The 19,067-nt window shown below is 36.4% G+C and overlaps 1 protein-coding gene across 1 annotated transcript; it reads right to left on the bottom strand.

Annotated features, from left to right (window-relative positions):
• Positions 1–851: 851 nt before the first annotated feature.
• On the bottom strand, positions 852–18,846 carry ttc14 (tetratricopeptide repeat domain 14). The gene is made up of 12 exons (XM_048169760.1): positions 18,277–18,846; positions 14,790–14,908; positions 13,520–13,725; positions 11,766–11,850; positions 11,520–11,649; positions 11,285–11,440; positions 11,128–11,199; positions 10,926–11,045; positions 10,701–10,823; positions 5,880–5,997; positions 5,220–5,326; positions 852–1,909 (listed from the first exon to the last, which is right to left on the bottom strand). Exons 1-12 carry the CDS (start codon positions 18,408–18,410, stop codon positions 1,213–1,215), a joined length of 2,067 nt encoding a protein of 688 aa, XP_048025717.1. The 5' UTR covers positions 18,411–18,846; the 3' UTR covers positions 852–1,212.
• Positions 18,847–19,067: the final 221 nt, after the last annotated feature.

Here is a 19,067-nt window from a genome sequence, read left to right on the forward strand (position 1 = left end):
ATTATATACAATGAGTGGGTATATAGTATATATAAATATTTGTGTGTGTGTGTGCAATTGTAGGTCATATTTAAAGTATTTTTGTGCTCAGAGAACATTATGATAATCACTTAAGTTTCAAACATGTAGATGGAGTTAAGAACCTAGCCACTAATAGCCAGTGCTTTCTTAAAGATGAATATATATTTCATTCTTCTCCAATTGCATTTTTAAAAGGTATACTACTTTACAAATTAATTTGTAGTGTAATAAGTTTGTGCTTGATGGAAGCATGAAATAACTACATTTATAGTGTATTTTCACTATTTTAAAAAATTGTACATTTATTTTTCACTAGGGAATGATTGCTTTTTATTCACAATATGAGTGAACATGGGATGCATTTCAAATCATTAAGAACAGCCATTAAGAAACATTCCACGAAATTACATGCTACACAAACCTCAGTAAGTATTATGCATTTCTGTGATTTTTTTGTTTGTTTGTTTGTTTGTTTTTTTGTATTAGTTCAATGCATTTCATTGCGTTTTAAAATTTTACATAGTTCACCAAAAAGAGCAATAAAATGAACCTTAAGTTGACACACGTGCAAGTTAACTGTCAAATGCCATTGAGTAAAAAAAAAAGATTTAAAGTGTTTTAGCTAGACCAGAGCATATTTTTGAAAGTCTGCATTACATTTTAGCGTGCAAAGTCCTAAAACTTGAATATGACTCAATTGATAATTTGGCTTTCTGAACCCCATTCCCCCTCCTCCCCCCTCCACTTTGCATCCCATAGGAAACCATTATTAGCTGAGAGCATCATGCTTGAATAACCAGGAATGTCCAGTCAAACCCTGACCCCTCGGCTCCAATGGGCAGTTTATACCTTTAATATTACAGCAGAAACTACACATTAGCACTTATTTTACCATTACATTCATTTATTTGAACACTGAAATTACACTGAAGGCAATTTTTTAATACTGAGGCATCATTCGCACCACAAATTTTGGCCATTGCTCAATTTTTTTTTTACTGGCTGCTTCCCCTAAAGCAAATATATCTAACATGAAATTAGGAAAATAAACAGATTTGATCAATTTATCATAATCTATCATACAGTTAAATCACTATAATTGAAGCTTAAACCTGCTAGTACTAGTGCTAATCTTACCACATCTGAGAGATCGGTAAGAAAATGGGACATGAACCCTAAAGAGAGACTCTTTTACTTCTGCTTTTTTTCCTTCTCAAATTCAGCGATTTGACTAAAAATGTCCAACAAATTGGAAGGAAGTTCTTTTTTTAGGGTTCCAACTGAAGACTTTCGTCCATCTTGATCGCGACTATTTCTCTCCGCTCTATCCATCTTCTCATTCCTGCCTCGTTCTGATTCACTACGTTTTCTGCCTTGTGAGGAATATTCCTTAGAGTACCGATCAGATTTGTGAGAATATTCAGATTGGTTTGAGGAGGAAGAATCCTTCCTGCTTCTGGCACGTTCTAAGGTGCTCTGAGTCCTGTAAACCTCACAGTTTACATCGGGACCTCCGAGTCTAGACCCATATTTGGCATTCTCCGGACTTCTGTCGATAACATCTTCCAACCTACCTCTGCTGTCGTCATGTTGGCTTTTGCCCCAAGACTGTTCTCCTTCGCTGATGAGCTTGGTTATGGATTGCTTCTGATTGATGTATGACGCGGAGGTGTTAGCAGGAGCAGGAAACCAGTCGTCCTCCGCTGTTTTATCACTACAAGACGACACTCGTCGCTTGTGTTTCTTACTGCCGCGAGACGAGCGCCGGTGTTTGTGTTTCCGTTTCTTAGATTTTTTACGGCTTGTTGAAGGAGAGTCGTCACTTGTAGTTGAAGACGTATCTGAGGATGTAGAGGAAGAGGTCGACCGCTTCCTTTTTTTCTTCATTCTATATGGAAGCAAACATAAAACTGAAACTTGCATGGGACATCAACAATGATTAAAAAAGGGAAAAACAAAAGAGTTCTTACCTTGTTTTGATGGAAGAAATACTAAAATACCATTTCAAATGGTCACATACACAATGCAAAGTTTTGAGAGTAACAAACCATTTTTAAATCAGGGCTAGGAGATACAGTTTAATAATAAAGTTCATATTTTTAACTTTTGATAATATTCAATACATGTATCATGTATATAAATTTTAGATATTGATACTCTAGCACCATTTTTGGTCATGGAAAACTGTGGAAAAGCACCAAATTGATGATGGAAAATTATTTTTTGTTGCATTTTTGTTTTTGTTCAGACAACTTTTTATGGTTTGAGAACTTTTGTGGCATCACTAATCCTAATACTGAGCAAAAACATTATGACCACTCATAGGTGAAGCAAATTTCGTTGATTATCTCCCAACAAGGCCACAAGTCAAGGTATGGGTAGATTAGAAGATAAGAGAACAATCATTTCTTGAAGAAAACATTTACTAATCACAAGCAACTGACAGGGCGTTGGCCTCCTAAGTCGTCTGATGTGCAAGGAAAACAAAGGCTATCCTGTCTGGACTGACGGGAAGCCTTTTGTGGCACAGGTCACACAAAATTTGATAGTTATGGGAGGAATGTGTCACAACACACAGTGCATTGCACCCTGATGCATATGGGGCTGTGTAGCCACTGGTCAGAGTGCCTATGATGACCCCCGTCCACAGCCAAAAGCACCTACAACCTTGCCCTTGGAGCAATGGAAGAAAGTTGACTTGTCTGATGAGCCAACGTGGACATTAATGCCACCTACCTAAACATCAGTGACCTGGTGGAAGTGGCCTCTTTCAGCAGGATTTTGCACAATGCCACAATGGACGCATTGTTCAGGAATGATTTTGAGCAACATGATGAAGAGTTCAAGTTGTTACCCTGGCCTCCAAATTCCTCAGATCTCAATCTGATTGAACATGTGAGATGTACTAGACAAACAAGTCTAATTCATTGCGGCTCCACCTTAGACCAGAAGGAACTGCTTCTAATAGCTTGGTGCCTGAAGCTACAGGACACCTTCGCGGTTTTTGTAGAGTGCGTTCCTAGGTGGGTCTGCACAGTTTTAACAGCATGCAGATAACCAACAGCATATTTGGCAGGTTGTCATAATGTTTTGGCTCATCAGTGTATACTGGACTCCATCAACAGTTTTATGTATTGACATGAACAAAATGTTAAATCAGAGTTCTGCCTGATACACTGAATCATCAGAACCGATTTACATAAATTAAACTTACCAACTCAAATCCTGATTTTGCATGTTTCATATTTCAGAGTATTAAGACAAGATGGGATTGTGAAATCACTCTAATGACACAATCTTCATAACAGCCAAATAAGTCCATTTTAAAAAACAAAAATAAAATAAGTGCATTAAAATCATCATGGTATTTATAATGTTGCTTAAAATTATATCACAAGAAAAAATCATGCAAAAATATTCTGAATATTGCCCAGCCCTAATTTAAAAGCTTGACTGAATGACCTAAATTATAGGGCTGTAACGATATGCGATATGAAACCGAAATCGCGATACGCAGGTCCACGAACCTGTATCGCGATGTGAGAAGGCAGAATCGCGACACACCCCTTCCAACTCCCAGAGTTATCCTTCCTGTCCAGATCCAATGCTACCACATTTTTAAATTACTATAAGTATTAGGGGTGTAACGATTTATCGTAAATGGTGTGTCTCAATCAGCTCTCTAGTTCAGTAAGTGTTTCGGGCACACATTGAATCTTGCAAGCAGGTTTAAACGTTTCTCATGTAAGTCTCTTGCATGGTCGCGTGAGAAACGTCGTGGCTTTCTTTCACCGCAGTGCACAGCAACGGCTGTGCTCACAGAAAAGCAAAAGACGCTTGCGATGCTTTGCTTTAAGAAGTTCTGTGGGGCCGTTCACATATTGCGTCTTTTCCGCGTGCAAGTCAGTTATTATTTTCAAATGTAGCCGCGCGGCAGACGCGCTCATAAAGGGATCAACGCGGTCGCGACGCGCGTGCAATTCTCAACTTCTCAGAATGCCGCAAGCGCACCGCAGGTCGTGTGACAAGAATCAACCGATCAGCTATGGCCTTTCCGTAACAAAACATCAAAAGCTCAGCCGAACAGCTGATCATAGCTGTACATGGTGGTTTTTATATCTTATCTCCATCAATATATCTCGTAGTAAAACTAATGCAAGGGCTAGAAATCATTTATCCTTTGCAGAAACATCCTGATCCTCTTAGAGAGCTCAGTTCATGGTTGCATAGCAACGACCGACGCCACGGGAGCGCAAGCGCTTTGGAAAGAAGGAGAAGCGGTGCGGCCGCGCTTTCCACGCGTTTTTAGACGCGATATGTGAACGGCCCCTATTCATAATTCTAAGTTCATGTTAAATTTAACATTTTTTTTCAGTGACAGACAGCCCTATTCAACTGTTAATTTGAATACAGAAGGTTTTTATTAAAATTTTATATTTATTTATTTTATTGAAATGTGATCTTGTATGTACAACAAGGAAAATTATTGAAATTTGTTCATGTTTTTTTAATAAATCTTGTTTGAATTTCAGTTTCATTTTGTTCAAAATATCGTGATACGTATCGTATCGTGAACTCCGTATCGAGATACGTATCGTATCGTGACCTGAGCGTATCGTTACACCCCTACTAAATTATCGTTTTAAAATGATCAAAATTTCGATCTGTCTGTCCATTGTTTCCCGCCTTGCCACTGTGCATAAGAAACCACAATGCAGATTTAATGTAAATTCAGCAGTTAAGGCAGGTTGACACCAAGAACGAGAAATATAATGCTAAATATATTAGCATCCACATCAACGCACAATAACGTTCTGTTTATTTTAAGCGTTTATGTTGTCTGCTGCTTTATACGATCACACTTTTTAAAGTGGAATGGCTTCTGATTGGCTCTCAATGTTTTTTATAATTCATCAACTAGAAAAAAAAAAATGTTCTCAAATTGATTCCAACAATATTGTTCCTCTGTGTTGTTATAGTTATAGTTTTAGTGTGGACTTCACTATTCTTACCAAAATTAGAACGATTACAAAAATGTAATATTTACTCTCCTTGGTGTGAACAGGCCTTTACTTCCTAATTTTGGTAAATAAATTAACTGTGTACAGAACAACTGTATTTAGCTGCAGTGTGTACGTGACCAAATATGTGCTTAACAGGAATAAAAACATGAATCAATGTGGTGGTGTTAACGTTACCTTTTCTCTTCTTTTAGGATTTTACGCAATTTCTCTGCACTTGTCTCCACAGTCTTAGTTTTTTCCTGCTCTTTGGCAGCTTCCTGTTCTTTCAATTTAAGTGATTTCTTTAAAGCAGTTAATTGACAGGGTAAAATTTAAAAAAAAATTCAGGAAATTCATCAAGCATGAATGCGTGCAGCACACAGGATGAGCAATTTCACACAAGTGCCGTTTTCACACCCCAAGCGAAGTATTTTGGCGTCAGGATGTTAAGCAATGACAAAAAGCGAGAAAACATTTTATATTTAGCAATGATCATAAAATGCAGTTACCGTAGTACCAGGAACAGAATACAAACCAAAGGTGGTGGGGTTTTATGTTCACATGGGGCATTTATGTCAACCCAGTGCAATCAGGGTTAAAGGTCCCATCAGTCAGGTTTCACAGGTCCAAGATCAGATAGACACATAAATGACAAAAATACTTCATCAGTACTTCAATACTTATCGGTTAAAATAAACGTCATGCAAGTTTGTCTTTGATAACGGGAAAAAAAAGGAACGCGTGTCTTAACACATGCCATATCTATGTACCTTAAACACTGGAAGTTAATTGTATGATTAAATTCACAGTGGGAGCTAATCATGTATTTGTGACAGGCAGGATTATCCAGCTCACCTGGATGCGTATCTGAAGTTTCTCCAAAGCTTCTGCTGCCTCTTGAAACGTGTCGTCTAACACCATGGCTCTTTTGTAGAGACCCTCAGCGGTCACCAACTTTTCTTCCTCTTCAAGTCTATGCAGAAAAGATCAGAGCACCATCAAAACACCTTTGGAAGAGTTAAAGGAATTTTAAAATTATTATGAAACAAAAAACAATGCAAAGGTGTTGTAAAAGCCTATATACACACACATCCACACAACAGATGAATTTGATAATGCAGTGAGTTTTCCTTTCTACAATGTCTGTGTTGATATTTGGCAAATTATACGTTTATGGTAAATGTTCATAAATTACAGAGTGTTGCTGTTGTTAGGGCATTGCTAAGTGGCTAGTATGGTGTTTTGGTAACTTCTAATGCATTACTATTCAGTTGCTAATAATATTAAAATCCCCAATATACTTCAAGCGAAACAAACTGGTGTGACGTCATTTCGAACAAAATCAGGACAAAATGAAGTTCAGTTTGAGTTCAAAACAGCTTGCAAAGCGAACTTTCCACAAAGTTCACTCCGGCTGGTAAACGCCTTCAAACTACCATTGGTCCATGGTGATGATGTAATAGTTGGGTGTGGCTCTGAGGCTCCCCCTTCTTTGAAATGGGAATCTTCTCTGGTTCATTTCCTCTGTTGTGTCTGTTAAGGTCTGATGTCCACGAGTGAACAACACTTGAGAGCTGCTTTATAGCAAAAATTTAAGTATAATTCTAAGTGAAAGCGACGCTCATACATTGTTGCTTTTTTTTTGTTTTTCCATATATGTTTAATACTGTAAAGCTGCTTTTAAACAACCTATTGTATGAAGTGCTTTATAAATAAACATGACTGGAGTGCTGAATTGCAGAGCTGGTGCAAACATCCACATCGCTATGATCAGACGCTTTCTTAACTGCTGTTTTCTCACCGCTGTCATTTTGTTGTGTGTTTATTTTGTTAATGAAACGAAAGCGTGCAGCACATATTCATATTACATATTCATGTAAACGCCACTCTCAGCAGCATGGGCAGAGTCTGGATGTTCACCAACAGTATATTGCTTGAAAGGTTTTTCAAACTAATTTTTACCCCTAAATGAAGAACAAAAAAGAATTCCGCTGTGAGTATATTGGGGCCTTAAGTTTTCTTAAGAGCCCACATCCAAGTCTATGTGGCATTCAGGTCACTACATAGGGCACAAATTATAGGCAACTGCTAGGGTTTTTTGGGTGGCTGCCAGTGTTGGGCACGTTACTTTAAAAAAAGTAATTAGTCATAGTTACTAGTTACTTCTCACAAATAGTTACATCATTATAAAAGTAACTAATTACCAGGGAAAGTAACTGTGTTACTTTTAAAAAAATTCAAATGTGTCAAATAACTTGGATGCCCCCAATATTAAATATAAGTCTAAAAATAAATTATGCTTGATCCGACTCGTGACTCATGATCCGCTCTTCCTCACGACATGAAATTTCTCTGTACTGTACTACATGTTGGTAGCCATTAAAGAAAACGTAGTTTCATATTTTTGTTTAAATAGGCCTATGTTATGTTTTAAATTCATCTATTTGATTATGAAAAGTGAACAGCATGAGTAGAATAGAATACATCATAAGATGCGCAATATATTGGGAAACATGGATGGGTCAAACATGATTTTGACCACTTCATTAAGTTTTGTAGAAAGCCTTTCTTTTAAGTGAATTTCATTTTGTAAAAATTGTATCTTAATTTTTATCAATGTTTCATCAACCAATTGCCTGGATTTAATAAATAAGAAGCAAATACAGCAGACAATATAATCATGACATTGAGGTGCCGGCACGATCACTTGCAAAAGTAACTGGAAATGTCTTTTAAATGAAATAATTCAAAACTAAAAGAAATAGGCTACTCTATGATTTTGTAATCCGAATGAAATGTGCATTCTCTCCAGGTGCGTCTATTATGCAGAGATGATGAGAGTCAGCAATGTCAACTTAATCTTTGCAGCCGACACTGATTCAGAAAACATTAGTTCATTAATAAACAATTAAAATGTCTCCTTGCTGTTTTTGTCACATTTATACTCATTACTTTTGCTAGTTCTTTATGGCAAGCTTTATGTGTGCGCTTGAATGCTATATAGCCTATATTACGTAAATGCTCATTATTATGGTTTATTCTCTCCAGTATTTAAGAAATTCAATTAATATAAATGTGATTAGTCAACTAATGGCTAAAATTAACATCTATTAGTCGACTAAAAAAAAAGAACTTATTTCACATTTTCGATCCAGCATGTCACGTCACAAAGGGTATTCTGGTTTGAGCTCGGATGAGACTACTTGGATGAAAACAGCTTCAGTGAGCTCAATTATAGTAACGCAACATTTTTTTTTTTTTTTTTGTCAGTAACGGTAACTGTTGTAATGGGGGAAAAAGTAATTTGTTTGATTACTCATTACTGAAAAAAGTAACGCCGTTAATTTATAACGCCGTTATTAAGATGCACTATGCTGTCAGTCAGCACTTTCAAGCCATAGTCATTTGCATCACTAAACAGCATTTATTTTATGTTCTTAATCTCGAGACATCATGCATTTAATTCTTCAGAGATAGTGGCAGCTCCCTCTATGATTCACCTGTATGAATTCCCGGTGTTGTAACAGTGTTGTAATGGGGGATTTGTTTGATTACTCATTACTGAAAAAAGTAACGCCATTAATTTATAACGCCATTATTCCCATCACTGGTGGCTGCCAAAGTCAGATGAGCCCAACTCAAGTCTCTATGATATTCTAGGTTCGATGTCTGCAATTACATCGCAAGGTTTAATATACAACAAGTGGAATGAGTGAGCATCTCTGGTATTTCCAGAAAAAAAGCATGACACACAAAGGGGAATGTTCTGAATACATGTTCACCTAGAGCATCTCTTCTTTTGTTTGGAATAAAAACATAACCGGAATAATCACATTAACTGTGACTTGCATGTAAATGCGGTTTATGTTACACCACAAACAGGTTGGATCTTGTCTCAAATGATTTTCAGGTGCTCAGGTAGTGAATGCCTGGGAATTCATACAGATGAATCATAGAGGGAGCTGCCACTATCTCTGAAGAATTAAATGCATGATGTCTTGAGATTAAGAACATAAAATAAATGCTGTTTAGTGATACAAATGACTATGGCTTGAAAGTGCTGACTGACAGCATAGTGCATCTTAATGTAAACAGTTATGTCTTTTACATTTAAACAGGCAGACCACGCACACAAAAAAAAGATGTGCCAAAAGATTGAATCTGATCAAAGTTTTGCAGTGTAAATGCAGCTTGGATCATGGTAAAATCACTGTAATGCAGTGGTTCCCAAAATTTTATAGTGGTGTACCCCCTAAAGCATTTAACATCCTTTTGCGTTTTCTCTTCCACTTATACCGAGTTCACACTGCACGATTTTCAAAGTTGTCTGATCACTGTTCTTTTCACACTGCACGACTATCTGGGGTATCATTCAGTCTCTGCTGTGCGCATATTGCACGATGGATCGGCGACAGGGGTTTCACATTGCTTGACTTTACAATAGGAAGAACTCTGTCTGGTCCACAAAGTACTTTTCACAACCAAACACACGCACAATAAGGAAATAACGCAAGGTCACGTGTAAGACTGTTCTCGCGCAAGACTAAAATTATAAAAAATGTTAGCCCGCAAAAGCTTGCGATCCAAATTGTCTGTGTTAACTTGCAGCGAAAAGGAGAAAGAGAAAAAAAAGATTATGAAGGAGGAAATGTTTGGGGAGACGCGGGTCTGTAAGTTCTCCCCGAACTTGCCGCTGCCCTGTATCCTGCTCTCTCATTGGCTGTAGAGGTCATTGCATACGTCATATTCCGGCAGAACACATTTCACACAGCAGGATAATGAATCGCAGATGGGTCCAGATATTTAGCATGCCAAATATCTCACGAGCGTCAACAACACATTGTCGATTCTCTAAGATCACGTCTTTGATAATTCACACTGCGTGATAGTCATTCGCGTAAACAAGCAATGATTTGCCTCTGATTTCGGGCATTTGTCACTGATTTCGCAAAATCTGTCAGCGAGTGATTTATTCAATGCCTCATGAATCATTCACGAAACACCACTGTTGCAGTTCCGCTGTTGCTTTCAGTGGAACTATTATTTTGTTGCAAAATTGAGCAAACAACACTGACAATACTGTGTTTAACATGTACATCGCTTAATATTACCATTTTGTTTGTTGAACTGGTATAAAAATCAATGTCAAGTCTCTAATTGTGTGGATATTTGGGGAAAAATTCTTGCTTGTAAAATATATTATCAACATTAAAACATGTTTGTGTCTTAAATCGATATCTATGCACAGTTTTGTTCTTCATGCTAATAAGTGCTAAATCCCACCTTTTACAAAGGTACATTGTAGAGAACGGCAGTAATGTAGCGCAATTTGCTAAGACAGAATACTCTACACACAATCTATCATATGCATGCTGCTTGTGTGGGTGCAGACAGTTTTGATAGCAAAAGATGAGGTATTTTGATTGGATGTCATGTATTTATGAAATGTTTGCCTGTTAGAAATACATGCTCAGGTTTAATTTAATTTTAGGTGGGGTAAAATTAAATGAATGGAAAAACTCATTTTCAACTTGTTCACGTACCCCCTGTGTCACCTAGAAAAAAAATCTACCCCAGTTTGAGAATCACTGCTATAACGCATAACCTCATGGCATATTGTTTTGTTTTTTTCCACTGAAAAACTAGAGAAAGTAACACTGTTTCTTGATGACATACTGTCCTCCTCTTTCCACTAGCGTCTGGCAGAGGTATTTTTTAGCATTTCTGTGTGTGGGACAGTTCTCCAAGGCCAGTTCAAAATCATCGATAGCTTTCATCAAGCTTCCTTTGGTTGCATATCTACAATAAAATAAAAACAGGTACAGTAATTATGTAACACGAGCCAGAACAACAATTGATGAAAATATCACTCTTTATATTAATGCGACTATTGTGACTTACAGAGCTCCACGTGCCACAAGTGCCTCCACATTGTTTGTGTCGATCTCTAAGGCCTTGTTGTACTCATTCATTGCTTCTACATGACGACCCGATTTGAAATGGTCAACACCAGTTTTAACACTATAAAGATTTGAAGAAACAAAGCGCTCAGTACTAGTGGTACTGCAATAAGGACAGTATCAAAAATTTGGTAAAAACAAACCATTTCAAAGCCCAGGAAACAGATTGCTTCTTCCGAATAGCCATTGCAAAATCATCTTCTTTGAAGTGCTTACTGTATATATAAGAAAAAATCTGTTTAACTGAAAAAACGGCAACAAAACTGGAAATGACAAAGAGTGTAATAAGCTCGAATTTACCTCTGTAACCCCCTCATTAGCGAAGGAGTTTGTGTACCACTTATTCCCAGCTTTCCCAGGAGGTAGTCCACATTTAAAGGGTTGGACAAACCAAGCGAGCTGTCCAAAAGCTTCTCATAAGTCTCGCTGCTATCTGTGGCCACGTTTTCGCCCCGGCTGAAAGAGTGAAAGTAACAATAAACAACACGAAGTCTGAGATAAACGGGTAAATGTTCACTTTCTTGAGTCAACATACGTATAATGAAGAGGAAGATCTTCTTTGGATATGACACCCAGTTTGACTTTATTCAAGTGAGAAGCCAGCGAAGATGAATACAGTGATAATGTCAACTTCTCGTGGTAGCGGTCAATGTCTTTCACCCCAGCTGTAGCATAAAACATCACTTTATCCAGTCTAATAATCATTTCATATATTAACTTATTGATTTTCCTTTTTAAAAAGAGTAAAAAAAAAACAAAAAAAAACAAAAAAAACTCATACCTCTGATTAAATCCCCAATTTGGTAATAAGACAAAGGATCGTCATGATTTCCAGTCGAAGGTACATCTCTTATTGGACAAAGGGCCTTTTGATAGATAACATTTATTTTTAGAATCACATTTTGATTTCTTAGAAATTAACTCTGAGTATTCATGTTGGTTTCATAAGGGTTTGAAAAGTTTCCATTTAAAGACAAAAAAATTTAAAGTACAAAGTAATAACATTTTATTTACATTTTGACCTTAATCATATGGAAGCTTGTTTCTGACATGGAATAGAAAAATAAAACAGGCAATTGCAACTTTTTATCTTGCAATTATAAATTTATAACTTGTAATTACGAGTTTATATCTTAAAAAGTAAGAATTATAAAATAAGCAACAGGGGTTGAACGACTTCAGATATTTTAAATTCAACATTTATGTGATTAAAATCGAGTTGACCGACTATTCGATGATGACGTCATTAATGAACAAATAAGTTACGGTTCACACAGAACGCACTTTTCCATTCCAATGCGCTACTTTTTCATTGTTCTTTTTATGAAAACGTAAAAACAAAACTTATTTAGTGATGGCCGATTTCAAAACACTGCTTCAGGAAGATTCGGAGCATAAATGAATCAGTGTATCGAATCATGATTCAGATCGCGTGTCAAACTGCCAACGGCTGAATTCATGACGTGACTTTAGCGCTCCGAACAGCAAATTCGACACACTGATTCATCTGTGCTCCGATGCTTCCTGAAGCAGTGTTTTGAAATCGGCCATCACTAAATAAGTCGTTATTTAATTTTTTTTGGCGCTCCAAAAATATTCTCGTCGCTTTATAATATTAATATTGAACCACTGTACTCACATGAACCGAATTTAAATATGTTTTAGTACCTTTATGGATCTTGAGAGAGATAATGTCATTGCTCCCTATGGAGGCCTCACTGGAGCCATCGGATTTCAACTAAAATATCTTAATTTCTGTTCTGAAGATTAACGAAGGTCTTACGGGTGTGGACCGGCAAGAGGGTAAGTAATAAATAACAGAATTTTCATTTTTAGGTGAACTAACCCTTTGATTATATTTCTCAACAAAGACAACTCATCATATATCGGGCTCTGCACTTTGAGAGGGCTGTAGGACACAAGCAGGACAGATAATCTTTTGTCTTATATCTTTGTTTTCTCTCCATATTCCAAAGTAACTGAAACTGTTTGTAAATAGACAGAAAAGTGAATTATCAATGAAGAACCTTTTCATTCATTTGAGCATCCTGTCATGAAAGTGACTATATGCCACTGCAGTAGATGCATCTTTCAGTATTAAGATTAACGATTAATTGATCATTAATTTAAATAACAATTGATCATGGGACTTTGTGTAAACTGACATCCCTAGTGACAACCCAATTTGAGACTTTATATTAATATTATTTATATTATATCCCACAATTCTGACATTTTTGTTTTCTCAGAATTGACATATAAACTCAATTGCATATAATTGTGATATAAAAAGTCGCAATGACCTTTTTTATTCCGTGGTTGGAAACAAGCTTCCATACAGTCATTATTTGTAATAAAATAAAAAAATAAAAAAGATATACAAAATTATCATTAAACAAAATTAAATACAATATAAAAATTAAAAAGCTATTATTAATTATATTTTAATTCTGTAACTGGTGCCAGTCAGTAGTAGTGTAGAATTACACACTTCAGAAGGGGGGAAGAAAAACAAAAAAACAAAAACAAAAAAACCCAACCTTTATCTTCAAGATCTTCAATATCCCTCTCCAGTCCACCAGCAGTGCAGAGAAGAGTTACAAATAAACCGAAGTCTCGAACTGAATTTATCCTTCCGATAACCATGTCTCCTCGCTCCACATCCCTGTAGAAGAGCTCACGTCTCTCTTCAAACGACACCTCCATGAACTGCTCCAACGGGGGCATGATGGCGTAAGCCTCTGAAACAACAACATACTCAATCAGTGTGTGCATTAGAGGAAGAGTTTGTGTGAATCACAAAAGTAGAATTTTAGAAGAACATACTGGTTGCTCATTTCCATACAATTAAAGTGAATGGGGACTGGGGCTGTCCCACTGGAATATAACATGTGTGATTAAATCTTCAGTCTGGGCAACTAAATAATTTCAATTTCATTTCAAATAATGTCTATCACTAGCCATTGGCTAATAAATTCTTAGATTTTACTTGCCAGTATATGTTAGAAGCAAAATATAAGTTTAGCATAGTTATATTTTCACTCGCTGAACACTTTGACTGAGCGCTTGAGATTTTTGCTCTCCGTCAAGCGATCTGTACTATTTCAATTCAGCTCAATGTCTGTGCAGCGTACCTGTATTTGACATGCCACAAACTCTAGTGTGGAGGTGTATGACTCGCCATCGTTTTGCTGAGAGCGCTGTTTCTCTCACACGCACGCAGAGAGAGAGAGTGTGTGTGTGCCTTACATGTAAAACAATATTCTTTGTTTGTATTTTCCTGTCAAAATATTATATAAATTTATAATTATTCAGCTTTTAAGAACAACAAGCAAAAGAGATGCTGGTTTCTCCGGTAGTGGGTGGAACTAATGCGCAAATGGCAATCTCATTGGCTGGCACTCATCTATTACAGTCCCTGTTTTGATTTCAGCAAATCAAGCTCGAGCGAACGCTGACAACATACTTAAAATTCATGAACGCAGCAGCTCATCAATCCTTAGTGTGGTTTGTATTGTTACTAGTAGAACTAGTAGTAGTTTTATTATCTTTTAATAATTACTGTTATCTATGTATTTATTTTTTTACAGAAACACTGAATGGCCAACGTTATCTTAAGTACCACCACCAGTCCTAAGTTCAAATGTTAAAATGACAAACATGCATTCATACATGGTTACCAAGTTTTAGTTCTAATTACTAAAGTTCTTTCAATAAATAGTGCTTGATTATCATAATATCAGAAATAACGCATTAACAGACATAAGACTTTGAATTTCATTTGAAGGTAATAATGGCAGTCCACCTCCAGATTCCTCCTGCCATTCATCTGCTGGTGTAGATGATTTCCATGATGTTGCAAACAGAAGATCAGCTTTTCTTGCTATGAACTGCTCCAGAACAGGAGTTATCTCTTCTTTATCCCTGTTATAAAAAACAAGAACAACATCCACAAATCAGAGATGTCACTTATATATAAATTTTGTGTGTGTGTGCAATATTTTGTGTGCGCACTTTCTGAATTTGCCTGACTTCAGATGTGTATGGAAGCCCATTTCTGGCACACAAGAAAAAAAAAAAAAAAATCATGCTTTGGTAAATTATAATACGAAGTCATATTTCAGATACATGAAAAAGTCAAAATGACATACTAGTCAAAATTACTACAAATTCATAATTATGAGATACGAGTTAAAATTATGACTTAATTTAAAATATTTATTCCCCCAGTTTCACAGACAAGGCTTAGGCCTAGTCCCAGATTAAAATGCATGTTTGAGCAGTTTTATCTGAAAGCAACTTACACCTGCATATCCTAAAATACGTGAATGCCATTGTCTCAAGATGCACACTTGTAATGTTTTTCTCTAAGGCACATTTATAAAAGCAACTTAAATGCCCTAACTGAACAAAAGCCTAATCCAGGCTTAATCTAAACCCTGTCTGTGAAACGAGGCCACAAAAATCATAAATTGAAATTATAACATTTTTTAAAGGGTTCATTCATCCAAAAATTAAAATCATTTACTCAACCTCATGTCACTCCAAACCCGTAAGACTTTAGTTTATCTTCAGAACACAAATTAAGATCTTTTTGAGGAAATCTGAGAGATTTCTGTCCCTCCATTGAGAGCTGTGCAACTACCACTTTGACACTTCAAAAAGATTATAAAGAGATCATAAACTAATCTATATGAATCGGGCAGTTTAGTCCAAATATTCTTGACTCGATCGCTTTAAATTAAAATTGGGGCAGTTGTGGCCTTATGGATAGAGTGTCGGACTTGTAACCTGACGTTTGCGGATTGAGTCTCAGTATCGGCAGGAAATGTTAGTGGGGAGTGAATAAACAGCACTCTCTTCCACTCTCATTGCCCACAATTGAGGTACCCTTGAGAAAGGCACCTAACCCCCAATTGCTCCCTGGGTGCCGCAGCAAAAATGGCTGCCAACTGTTCCAGGTGTGTGTGCACTTGAATAGGTGAAAAGCAGAGCAATTTGTGTATTGGGTATTGGGACACCATACTTGGCTATATGTCACTTCCAGGGCTTAACATTAACACCCGCCAACCCGCCAAATGCGGGTAGATTTCAGCTGTGGCGGGTAAGACATCCTCTCCCACTAGCCACTTTGGCGGGTTGAATTTAATTTCAGCTTACAGCCAAACGAAATGCCAAGATTGTCGTATCACAAAATTACAATTCAATTACAATTCTTTATCGGTTAATTAATTAATTGAAGGTGGGATAGGTGGAAATTGTACTGAATGACACACAAGAGAAACGCTCTCTCGCATGCGCTCTCTCTCTCTGTTGCGCACGTGATCAGTTCTCCTTGCGCCTGAATACTCAAATACACGCGCGCACACAAAGATGTCAAAATGTCCATCGTGTGGAGTATCTTGCGTGGATACAGTCGGTTATGGCTTATGTGGACGTAAACAGGAGGGTAAAAACTGGATGTGTGTCAGTATATTACGTTCATGCATTCAGCAGCCCAATTCAATACCTGTCTGTGATTGATGTTAAAAAAAGATGTTAAATAAATGTATACATGTTAAATAACATATCTGAAAAAATATTTATGTACTATTGTTTTTATAATTTGCTGCTTTGTTCTTTTATATAACCTAAAAAAAATTACTTAAAATTAACCTAAACTTAAAGCGGAACTCAGTAAGATTTGCGAAGCTCCCCCTACAGGTTCCTTCAGTGAATCACACTGTCGTAAATACTCCAAGCGCAGCTCTGGACTACAACGACTACAACGCTCACCAGCGCAGTAGTTTTGCAAATACAGTACAAGAAATCTCGATGGAGGTGGGTAATTTTCGAAATTGTCATATAAAGTCATAATAAATACTTTTTTTTTTTTTGAATTACCGTAAAGCATTTTGTCACTCTCGCGCGAACGTAAGGCGAGATTGTGTCGGGTCGGCGCAGCTCAACTTGCAAGTGCTGTTTTCTGGCGTAGACGTGCCAGAGGGGGTTAGTGCACGCCTCAAACACACCACTACAAGTCAATTAACCATCGTAAGGACTTAAACTATTTATGAAGGTAAAAAAGTTACTTAGTTCTGCTTTAAAATTTCTCATATTAGCCTATGCTCATATTGCCCACCTGTACATACCAGCTGTTATACAATGCAGTCTTGATTTGGGTGGTCACTTTGCATTTGAAAGTTTCAAAGGGTTTTAAATCTTCTAAATCAAGTAAAATGACTCAAAATCAAGTAACTTAAGCATGCCAAAGACAACTTTAATCATATAAAATGTAATTTCCCAACAGTAAAATTGTGGCCAGTGAAAATGCTGAGTGGCTAGTAACTTTGGAAAACCACTAGCAACAGTGGCTGGTGAGCAAAAAAGTTAATGTCAAGCCCTGGTCACTTCACTTTATATAATGAACATATTTAATGTAGGGTTTTATTCACATGTAAACGTTTCCACAAGAATCAATGAGGTTTGTTCCTGTGTGTTAGCAGCATGTTTGAGCCTTTGTTTATGTTAATGTTTGCTGATCAGTGTTTATATTTGAATAAAAGCCTAAATTCAAAATGTTTGTCAGAAAATTTGGACTAAACCACTCAATTCATATGGATTAGTTACAATCTCTTTATGAACTTTTTGAAGTGTCAAAGTGGTAGTTGCGTGGACTTGCAATGTAGGGACAGAAAGCTCTCAGGTTTCATTAAAAATATATTCATCTATGTTCCTAAGATGAACTAAAGTCTTACGGGTTTGGAACTATATATGGTACTATAATGAAATGATTAAATAATTTTCGTTTTTAGGGTGAACTTACCCTAAAAGTCATAATTATTAGATTCAAAAGTCGAAAATATGAGATACAATGGTCGAAACTATGACTTTATCATAATTATGATTTTTTTTTAATGTCGACTTTTTAACTCGTAATTATAATTTGCCAAAGCATGATTTTTTTTTTTTTTTTTTTTTTTTTACTTAAGATCGGTATTGTAGTAATGCAAGTCGTATGGACTACTTTAATGTTACTTTTAAACATTTTGGAGATCGACAGCTCTAAGTAATTCACTTATATTGTACGGAAAAGAATAGCGTGAACGTTTTTCCACAGGGGAAAAATACATGGCATACACGTTTGAAACTGATTAAAAGAGCATTATCATAATTATTCATTTATTTTAGACAGAGTAACTATTCATTTAAGTATGTTTTACGAGCTATTTAAAGGGGCTTGGGGTCTCAACACAAACATGATATAAGGGATCAAATTAACCATGCACAACGATTATAAAAACGCCTCTTACCTTTGGATAATAGTTTTGGCGAGATCAGCGGCCACATGTTTAAATTCTGGGTTTTCATTCTGTTCACAATTTAGCAGTGACAACAGGTTTTCACCATGATACGACACAGACTGTCTGAGTAAATCTCTTTCCATTATCAGTGTCTCCAACACCACATTTTTACACTAAATGTGTGCAGAAATATAACCCCAGTATTAACATGGATATTAAATAGAGGAGGACTTCAAATTAACTGATTAAGTAAGTAACTAGATCACCTGTTAACCTTTCATATATTTGCTGAAAACCCGACACAAACTGTAGAAGGCAAAACTGTCTGAATTTAAGCAGAAATAGCAGCTGTAAATGTGCTTATGCCAAACGCGAGACGTGGAAACCGGAAGCAAACCGGAAAATGACTTTACTTTAACCATTTTTGGACATCCCTAAAGATTCGATTTAAAAATAAAAATAAAAAAATCTTCAAAATTGCATTAAAATACAGCTATTTAGAATGTAGTTTGTTCGCTTGAACGGATCATTAGTCAAACAAGAAACACACTAGAGAAAAGGTGTTGTTGTCTTGTTTTCAAAATTAAAGTCGGTGATTAAAAAAAAAAAAAAAAAAACAAGCATCAGGTCTCAATGTTTTCAAAATAAAAGTAACGCACTTAGGTAGACTTTTTCTTTTTCAAAATAAAAGTTATTCCTCTAACACACAAAATACAAACTACAAAAACAGTTCTGGCAGGACTGGGAAAACAAGAACAAACAGGAGCTTAGTTATTTAAAATACAAAATATGAGTAACTG

The sequence above is a fragment of the Megalobrama amblycephala genome, linkage group LG2 (genome assembly GCF_018812025.1).
Source record: "Megalobrama amblycephala isolate DHTTF-2021 linkage group LG2, ASM1881202v1, whole genome shotgun sequence".
Lineage (NCBI taxonomy): Eukaryota > Metazoa > Chordata > Actinopteri > Cypriniformes > Xenocyprididae > Megalobrama > Megalobrama amblycephala.